Source organism: Mus caroli, chromosome 1 (genome assembly GCF_900094665.2).
Source record: "Mus caroli chromosome 1, CAROLI_EIJ_v1.1, whole genome shotgun sequence".
Classification (NCBI taxonomy): Eukaryota; Metazoa; Chordata; class Mammalia; order Rodentia; family Muridae; genus Mus; species Mus caroli.
The window spans coordinates 76345220-76355565 of record NC_034570.1 but is presented as its reverse complement, the minus strand read 5'-3'; the positions used below and the strand labels follow the sequence as shown (position 1 = coordinate 76355565).

At 41.9% G+C, this 10346-nt stretch overlaps 1 protein-coding gene across 2 annotated transcripts in view; it reads right to left on the bottom strand.

The window, feature by feature from the left end:
* Nucleotides 1-10346, bottom strand: part of Daw1 (dynein assembly factor with WD repeats 1) — a 49680-nt gene that overhangs the window by 22377 nt on the left and 16957 nt on the right. Inside the window, exons 2-6 of one of the 2 annotated variants that reach the window (XM_021166469.1) lie at nucleotides 9114-9186; nucleotides 7988-8171; nucleotides 6370-6428; nucleotides 5296-5418; nucleotides 477-576 (exon numbers count right to left, since the gene is read on the bottom strand). In XM_021166469.1, coding sequence (XP_021022128.1) covers nucleotides 477-576; nucleotides 5296-5418; nucleotides 6370-6428; nucleotides 7988-8171; nucleotides 9114-9186 — 539 coding nt within the window. The remainder of the gene's footprint in view (nucleotides 1-476; nucleotides 577-5295; nucleotides 5419-6369; nucleotides 6429-7987; nucleotides 8172-9113; nucleotides 9187-10346) is intronic. The other variant, XM_021166479.1, reaches the window with a different exon arrangement.

Below are 10346 nucleotides of genomic sequence, written 5' to 3'. Positions count from 1 at the left end.
GGGTGGGTAGGGAAGTGGGGGGCGCTATGGGGGACTTTTGGGATAGCATTGGAAATGTAATTGAGGAAAATATGTAATAAAAATATTAAAAAATAATGACCTCCACTCTTTTTTTACAGGTACTTATCACTGTAACAAATTATTCCAAATGTTATCCCCTTTCCTAGTTCCCCTCCAAAAATCCCCTATCCCCTCTCTCCTCCCCCTGCTCCCCAGCCCACCCACTCCCATTCCCTGGCATTCCCCTATACTGGAACATAGAACCTTCACAGGACCAAGGGCCTCTCTCCCCATGGATGACCGACTAGGCCATCCTATGCTACATATGCAGCTAGAGCCACAAGTCCCACCATGTGTTTTCTTTCATTGGTGGTTTAGTCCCAAGGAGCTCTGGGGGTACTGGTTACTTCATATGAGGTGGGATCCTTAAAGAAAAAGCATCATGAAGGAGACTTTGGGATGTCAAATATACTCACAATCTCTGCTGTGTGGCCCCTGAAGGTGTGGTAACACTTTCCTGTCTCAGCACTCCAGAGTTTACAGGTCTTGTCGAAAGACCCCGTGGCAATTTTATCACTGAAAATTTTCAAAGTTTAGAAACAAATTCAGCCACCTTGCATGACACACTGAACTCAGACCAGACATACCCAGCTACCAACCTACTTAGGCATACACTACACTGTTAAAACAATAAGAAATTTCATGTTTGCTCCAATAAGTAACAAAATCAAGGTCTAATAATTAATGGTGTCAATTCATAAGTATGGATGTTAAACATGTTGCATTATAGGTATGGATATACTTTGTAATTATTTCAATTGTTGAATTAATATAATAACAATGTAACTTCAAAAAATTAGCTACATGAACACCAATAATATCTAGTCTTAGCTGTATGGACATAAACATAAACTCTGTTATAGGTATACAAAAGGGAGAAATGTCACACAGATAAACCTAGGTAAGCAGCTGATTGATAAGATTTTGAGAAGTTGACCTCAGTGATTCCTTAAGAAAACAATACCTAGTGTATAGAGGGATTTGGAGAGAATTAGACTAGAAGACTGGAATCCTATGGGCAAAAGACATGGCTCGGTTACTCTAAGTACTTGCGTGCAAACTTGAAGACCCAAGTTCAAGGCCCAGAACCCATAAGAGAAAGCCACATATTAGGGCTTGAGAGTTGACTCGGTAGTTAAGAGTGAGTGTGCCCTGTTCTTGAAAAGGACCTGAGTTCAGTTCCCAGCACTACCACCAGGTGGCTGGCTCACAACTGCCTACTTCAGTTCTAGGAGATGCACTGCCCTCTTCTGGTTTCCACAAATACTATGTCCACATGTGTGTGTGGACACAACACATACACACACACACACACACACACATACACACATGAACTTATACACATAATTTAAAAATTAAAATTAAAAAAAAAATTAGAAACATCCAGGCATGGTGGAAGAGGTGTTTCTGAGGGGATAAGAACAGGCCAATCCCTAGGGCTTTGGGCCAGTCTGCCCAGTCTACTCAGCAAACTCCAGGCTAATGAGAGACTTTGTATGAAAAAAAAAAACATACCTGAAATACACATCTTGCATACACACACACACACTCAAAGACCTGAGTCCCTTTCAAACAAAAGATTGTGTTAACTTTAATACTGTATTGCCCTTACTCAAAGGCCACAAAGAGGTTAGCCTGATCATCTTAGCACTTAATCTTGGTACTGAAATCTTTCATTTTACCCCCAATCCACATTTACCTCTTTCATAAAATCCACTAGTTGGATTATCTGTTGTGGTTCTTTGGTTTGGTTTGCTTTGGTTTGTTTCAAACAGAATCTCATGACATAACTACGTAACTAGGCTGGCTTTAATCTCAGGACTCTCTTGCCTCAGCCTCCAGAGTGTTGAGACTCTAGACATGTGCCACTGTGCCTGACATTCTATTTCATTTTATTTTATAATCTTAAATATTTCTTTTCTGTTCTTTCTCCAGTGTTTTCACTTTTCTTTTCCGAGCTTGGGCTCTCGCCTATGCTGAGCAAGTGTCCGACCACTGAATGGCATTCTCAGTCCCTACATTGTCATCACACGTTATCCTGCTGTAAGCTCACTTTTTTATTACATATTTTCCTCAATTACATTTCCAATGCTATCCCAAAAGTCCCCCACACCCTCCCCTCCACTTCCCTACCCACCCATTCCCACTTTTTGGCCCTGGCGTTCCCCTGTACTGGGGCATATAAAGTTTGCGTGTCCAATGGGCCTCTCTTTCCAGTGTGTAAGAGCCAGGTCATAGGGCCCAAATCACACACACTAAAGAAAGTCATATGTGTCCGGAAAGGCACAGAACTTATGTTTGTCCAGACTAACGCTGATGTCTTGCCTTTTTTCTCTGGTCCCAGGCCATCCAGTCACTGCATCTGCAATCACTCTGACAGGGTGAAGCAAGGACCTTTCTGTCGGTGCACAAGGGCAGCTCATCCTGGTGAGCACCCACAGAATGCCCAATAGCTTCCTAGCACTCTAGGCCAATCGGGCTCCAGGGTATCAAGACACTTTGCCTCCACTTCCTGCTGCTTTTTAAATCCCACTCAACATGAGCTTGAAGCCTTGAGAGGTATCTCAGTCCATTTTGCCAGCCTTTCTTCCCTTCAAATGCACCAATCTCAAGTTGCCATTTTCTCCTGGTCAATTTGTATTCAGTGACAAACTGTTCTATATGTCTTTATGACATCATATCATAAAACATAATTATGTTATAATAGTTCAGTGATTGAAGAATTACAGTATTGAGTCAAAAATTACTCTCAGCATTATAAAACACATAAACACTAAGTGAGCGCACACACACACATACACTGCAGGAACTTAGACACAAATGTGTGGGTACAAACACATCCACACTCCACTTTATTCTTTGATAAATGTCTCAGATGCATTCTCTAAACCCCAAATGAAATGATGTGCTAAGGAAAACCATACTTTAGCTCATAAATAAATCATCAGGTGGAGACAACTCTTTTCATAATTTGACATGTGGCTTTTCATCAGAGGCATAGATAAAATTTAATAGAACCACCAGAATATATGCCTGTCTCTACAAACTGTTATTCACAAACACAAGACTATCATGCCAGTTACATAGACAGTAAAGAACATGCAGTAAAAACAAACATTACACAGTATTAAAACAGTATCACTTGTGATTTCAATACGTTTTCATTTCTACAAGTTAGTTTAATTAAGTACTATAAAAATTTCATTATACTATAAAAATGTATGCATCAAAGTCAATTCTCTGCAATTTAATTATACCAGTTAATGCTTTCACTGTGCCCACTTACGCTGAGTGTGATATCATACTTAAAGTGTTTGAGGAGTGATTTAAAAGACATGATGACAGGAGAAACCCAAGTCTATTGTTTTAACTAGGATGTAAAACTCTAATGTCACAGACTCCTTTGCCACCCTCCATGCCTTGTGAGGACTGAGGGTCCCCTGCCTCCTCGGTGGCCTTCTGACTCATTTCAGTTTGCCAAAGCAAGCCTTGTGGAAGGCACATTCACTGTCCCACTCTCGTGTTCACAAGCCTCTGTAAGCAGTCCAGTCCTGCAGGAGAGAGTGTGACCCCACAGCATGTGCTGACCCCAGCCCTGTGCCCTGCTGGGGGAAACAGTCACTGCAGACACACACTGGCTATAGGGAAGCGGGCAAATCACCAGCTTAAAAGCCAAAGCTGGTGCCACTCCCTCATTTTGCTATGGTCATCAGGCTTCTGAAGTCAGGGCTAGGCATCCTGTGAGTCACCTTTAAAGACACCCAAGCCAGGGGAAATCTCTCTGGTCCCCTCCCCTTAGCCTTCGGGTACTTACTGCTGTGTTCTAGTTGCCAGAAAGAGACATAGTAGATCTCTCAAACTTACTTTTTTTATCTCAATTTTTAAAGCACATATGTCTTTAAAAGACACATAACACACACATGAGAGAGAGATTTGAGATTTGAGATTTGAGCCAGATTCCTCAAACTGTCTTCATTAGTGCAAAAAGTAATTTTGAGGGATCAGTTGTGAAACAAGAACAACAACAACAGCCACAATCTTCAAATTTTTCTCAAATATATACACTAATGTGGCACTCTTGTGACAGAGAACCAAGGACTCTGAAGTCATTAAACTGACCCTGGGTCAGTAAGTTAATCACCTGTGCTGAAAACCTGACTGAATTCCCATACTCTTTAGCTTTGTTTTCTTTGAAATGGGATGAGAAAAATTGGAGAGATGGGTCTTATGTGAGTGAAGGGACCTTCTGCCTAGCACAATGGCCTGAGATTGGTCTCTGGGCCCCCAGGTGGTAAAGTGAGTCCTGGGAAATGTCCTCTGACCTACACATGTGCACCTTGGCTTCTCCCTCCCTCCCTCTCTTCCTCTCTTTCTTCTTCCCTTCCTCCCTCCCTCTTCCCTCCCCTCCCCCACTCTCTCTCTCTGTCTATCTCTGTCTATGTCTGTGTCTCTCTCTGACTCTCTCTGTCTATGTCTGTGTGTGTGCTTTAAAAACTGAAATTAAAAAGCTAAATTGAACAGATATTTTAAATTTTTAAATAGTACGAGAAACTTAAAGGATTTAAATCCACTGGAAGGACAGAATGCACTAGGTCTTACCCACAACCTTACTTGGGAGGAAATTCTCAAACACTTTCCTTATCTGCTTTCCTAGAAGACAGGACCTCTCTTCTCATTTTTGCACCTCATTAGTGTAGGCAATTTTTTTTAATTACTAAAGATACTTTGTATAATTGAATTCAATGGTAATTTCCACAAGCATGATTGTTGAAAGCACAGACTTGTGGACCTGTTGATAAGCTCATAATCTCACCACAGAAGAGGCAGGCACAGTGATGGGGTGCCTGGTGACTGCAGACACCCATGGTGTCATGGGCATCTGAAATGGGTAATGAGTAAGACAAGAGGACCCTGTTAGTGTGCCGGGCCAGGTACCCAGAGGTTGGCCTAAAGGGGGCCTCCACTCTTCTTGGCACTGTTGTTTAGCATATTACTATTTGCATATTTTTCCTCTGCCCCGAAAGACAAAATATTCATCTATAAATGAAAGAAGGCAAGTTACATGGCAGATGAGTGTCACTCTCCCCAGAGCCAGAACAGTACGCTATTCAGAAAGAACCACTTCCCACTGCAGAAGAGCAGTAAATTACGATCCTCTTTCTTCCCTTCATCAACCAGTAGGTGGGGGGAATGAGTGATGGAGGGGTGAGCAGATGAAGGGATGGATGGACATACCCGTAAGGATTGTTGAAGGCTATGGCGTACACCACATTCTTGTGGCCCTCCAGGGTGTGCAGCTCCTCTCCAGACGCTGTGTCCCACACCTTGCACGTCCGATCATAGCTTCCGGTGATAAAGCTAACACGGGGAACATCAACATTGCAGGGCATGGTGAGTGTGGCAGGCATTGTGCTCGTAGATACCTTGGTTTTGGTTTTCTGTTTGTTATTGTTTTCCTACAAGATAACTCCTTTATTATCCCCTTATATTCCTTTTAATATTGGAAATCATACATTCAGTACAATGAACAGTTTCAAATTCTTTGACTTAAAAACTTACTAAATAAAAAACCCATAAATCTATTCCTATTATATTCTTATACAATTAAAGTGTACATTATAATGACTTCTGTGAAACTTCAAAGTCTGCAATGTGATTAGGACAATACTTCCAGTTGTTGGACCATAACTTCAGACTCTATCGTTCACCCTTTCTTCCCCTACACTCTACACTCTCTGTATTTATGTTCTGCAGTATAAAAATGCATGTCTGTTTGACAGCTGTTTGGCTGGGCTATTTTATTCTAGCAATCCCAGTGAACTGATAATGCAGACTCGCATGCCCGGATTTGAGAACCATCCTTTCATCTCAACTTTCCTAACCAGACCTTCAGATCCGAACCTGAGCAGAGCATTCTCTGAACACAGCATTGGTGATTCTAGGCATTGTACACCAAACGCAAAGCTAGATAGAAAAGGCCCTTTTTGAACCAACCCATCCCAGATAGCCATGGTGTTGCCTCTGATTGGCAGCTCCTGTAGCCAGGCAACGAGCCAGGCACCCGCATAGTCTTCTCAGGTCTTCTCGGCTGTAGTACTCTGGGTGCCTCTCACACAATAGTAGATAAACACATAGAAAACTTGGGTCGGACAAGTGGGAACAAGTGCTTGCATTTCTCCTCCGCAGTTAGCAGAATCAGGATATCCAAGGGATGGTCCCATTAGGCCTGTAACTAACTGACCTATTGGAGAAACCCTCAGAAATGTTCATCCTAATTGCCAGAAGTTAAAAAGAACAAGAGGACCTTACCAGGAGCCTGCTTTGTTGAGTGCCACGTTGGTCAATGGCAATATGTGTGCTCTGAGAACCTTCGACAGAAGAAAACACCATTTATTTTGGGCTCATACCAAATTAAGTGTATCTATTTTAATTTCAAACAAGCAGTGACTTTTGATGTATTCTTAGTCATATGTAGTAAATGGACAATAGCCAAACATACTAGGAATAAAAGATAAACTGTATTCTCAGTAGCCACAGACAATTGCAAGAAGTAACTGACTCACTTTCTGTCAATACAAATTTACTATTAAGATGAATTGTGGTTACTGAAGAGGATTCCACATGACACACTGTTTTATACACACTACATATGGTTTTCTACGGAAATTTGAACAGTGTACATAATAAAAAACCTTAAATATGTTTCAAATATATTTTACACTGCATTATTAATTAATTTTAATCCTAAAATGCCTCATTTATCTTTGAACCCCTACCATATCTATCAGCTAGTGGTTGCTAACTGGATGGCCATTGAATGAATATAGTAATTGAATAGCTGATCTGTTGAGTGGTTAGCTGGGGTCAACATCAGATAGATCTGCTTCTAAACTACAACTACTAATAGCTTCCTTTTTGCTATCAAATATGTTCCCTTGAATGAGAAACTACAGGTCACTGTAGCTACACAGCTTATATTTCTGATAAAACATTGCCACCTGCTGGAGAAAATGAAGAATGAAGCGCCTCACATTCTAGGAACTTGACTAGATGGAGACCAAGGAGAACCTGGATACTTATGTCAGGTAGAACCAATGAATGCTAAATTGCTAAATAAGAAATGTGATTTTTATAATGATGATGATGATGATACCTAAAACAAAACGGTAATTCGTATAACATGAAAAGAATCTTAGAACATTCTTAATTTAGTTTTAAAAGCTGCTCTTAAGTAATTTCATGGATGCGTTTGTTATATTTCTAGTTTTTTCAGAAACGTAAAGAGGAAAAAGCATACTTCTACCATATTTGGTCAACAATTCACTGGCTTGCAGTTTAGTTCACAACGAATCAGAAAATGGAAAATGTTGACATATCATGAAATACAACTTCTTGGAAGTACTCTAACTAGAAAATAACTTTAATAATCTGAAAAAAGGAGAAGTAAATTTACTTTAAGTCCTTCTTGAACTTCTCAAGAGTTAGTATTTTGAGAGTCACTCAGGCTTTCAACAAATACCTATTGAAGGGTTAGTCTTGGCAAAATACACGTGAAATACTAAAACCACAAACAAGTATTTTTCTAGGAAAAAATAAAAACTAAACATAGCTGGGGTGGTGGTGGCACACACAACTAATCCCAGGACTCAGGAGACAGAAGCAGGTGGACCTCAAAGTTCAAGGCCAGCCTGGTCTACAGAGTGAGTTCCAGGACAGCCAGGGCTACACAGAGAAACCCTGTCTCAAAAAGAAAAACAAAACAAAACAAAACAAAACAAAACAAAACAAAAACCCTATATTTTAAGAGAAGATATTACTTTTAAGAGAAATCAGAAAGCACCCAAGTTTGTCCTTCCTGGTATTCCTACACATGCCTTTAACAGATAAGGTAGCAGCCATGGTCCCGATGTCCCTAAGCACACCTTACCTTAAACAGGTAGAAATTGTGATCGCAATGCTGTCTGAGTTTCTCCTGAAGCCTCTGCACTAAGAGTCTGACTTGCTTTGTCCGGGACGCTGTGATCAGAGGCTCTGCTTGCTGGATCTCTCCTACTAGGGTGTTGACATCAGTACTGAAATTCACCCCAAACACTTGCATGTCAAATTTGCATCTATGTTTACAACACGAAGAATTACGTTATTTTGAGCCAGGAAGGTGGCTTGGTGGGTAAAGGTGCGCACTGTACAGACAGGAGGACCTGAGAGTGAACCCCCAGAACAGTACAGTGAACCCCCAGTGCCAGTAATGGCAGGGCTCCTCTTGAGAGGCAGAACGCACAACAAGGAGACTTATTTCCGGTAGAACGAAATCCAAGACCATGCAAAGCTTGTAGCTTTTTCGATTCAGTATGTTACCGGTCCACGTGACATGCCGGCTCTGCCTGTGCAAATGGAGGTTTGCATACGGTTTCCTACACGGTGAATCTGGGGTACTTTAACCTATGGAGAATTCCTCTGGGCTCACATAGAGCTTCAGCTGGAGGGGAGCTCTGGTCTCAAACCTCTGCCCATTCTCTGATGGTCCATCAAATCTTTCTTTACTGAGGAAACAACAGGCTAGATTGCATCTTTGAAACTCAGTAACCAGTACTGCTCAGAAATGCTAAGGCTACCAACAAATAGGAAAGCCTGGGGAACCCATACAGATGACAGGAACTATGGAGACATGAAGATTGGGTGACCTACGGGATCCTGGCTGTGGTCCTGGAACACAGAAGGGAAGTAGAGCAAACCTCTGAGAGCCTGAGTACAGAATGGACTTGATGTGTCGATGGCAATGTATTAATACTGGTGTGCTGGCTGTGACTATTCTACACAAATAGGGAAAGCTGGCCACTCTGTCTTCAATATATTCTAAAAGTTATTCTAGACTAGCCAGATCATCTTTCAAAATAGTCCTGCTTCAGAAAAATGAAAAAAGGGAAGAAAGGGCAGAGTGGGGACCTTTATGTTTTTAATAATAAAGTTGCATCCTCCCAGCCAATATCCTTACTGGGGTGTTCCCCTGAAAGATTTTGGTATGAAGCACGTACTGCAGTACATGGCTCACTTACCTAGGACTGAGCTCAAGTAAATCTATGGATTTCGTCTTTAATTCTCCACCTTTTTCATATTCCAGCATAATTCCTGTAAAATAAGCAAGCATGATAGAAAGAAAACCCAGGAAAAGCTAATGCAATTAAGAGTTCTTTTTTCTCTCTCTCACTTTTACTTTTCAGATTTTTAATGTTTTTTTTTGTGTCTATATTTGTGTGTAGTATATGCACATGTCCATGTGGCTATATACCCATGCAAAAGAAGGTATGCACATACTTGCAAAAGCACATATATCGCAGGGGGGGGTCAAGGTCAGGTCTATCATTCTCTGCCTTATTTTTTCGAGGCAGTGTCTCTCAAGCCCATCAATTCTGTTAGAATGCCTTGCCAGAGAGTATCAGAGGTTTGCCAGGCTCTGTCTCCCGAGTGCTAGGATGCTGACGATCTGGAATCCGGTCTTCAATTTTGTGTGGCACTGTGATCTGAGTATGAACTGTCTCCCATCAGCTCCCAAGTATGAACACTTGGTCCTTAGTGGGTGGTGCAGTTTAGGAAGGTCACACAGAGCCTCCTTGGTGGAAGAGCATCCCTGAAAGGACAGAGGAGGCTATACCTGGGTCCCACTTCGTGTTCTTGCTTGGCTTCCTGTGACCATCCACAGCGCAGCCATACTGGAAGCTCCAAGCTATCCTTGTCCTACCACATGCACTTGGTCCCAGTAGACAGAAACAGCCACAACAGAGTTCCAGCCCCTCAATCCCCGCCCTACCACAGGGCCCAAGCCAGAATTGGAATCCAGCAGCAGCTAGGAGGACTCCTAGCATGTTCTCCAAGCTGATCATTGGAGGACAACCCATAGCATCCATCCTAAGAGGGAAAGGGTCAAGTCCGGCATGTGCCAAACCTGTCCACAACCACACGCTGAAGCAGTGCCCAAGAAGTCTTGTGTCCTTGTCCTCCAGCTATCGGCACTGTCAGTCTCCTGCAGTTAACCTAGGGGGTCACTTGGAAACAGCAGACATGGACTTTCGAGCCCTCGCTGAAGTTGCAAAAGCACCAGAAATGCAAAGTAGAGTGCAGAGATAGCGTTGAAGGTCATGAGAGCAAACTGTCTCAGCACTAAACCCCACAACTAGGGACGAGCTGGCTTTGCTATTAGTAACAAGGTGATGAGCCGATAAAACAAATGTTCTAGATAGAATCTTTTTTTTTTTTTTTTCAGCTCTTTTTTTTTTTTTTTTTTTTTTAAT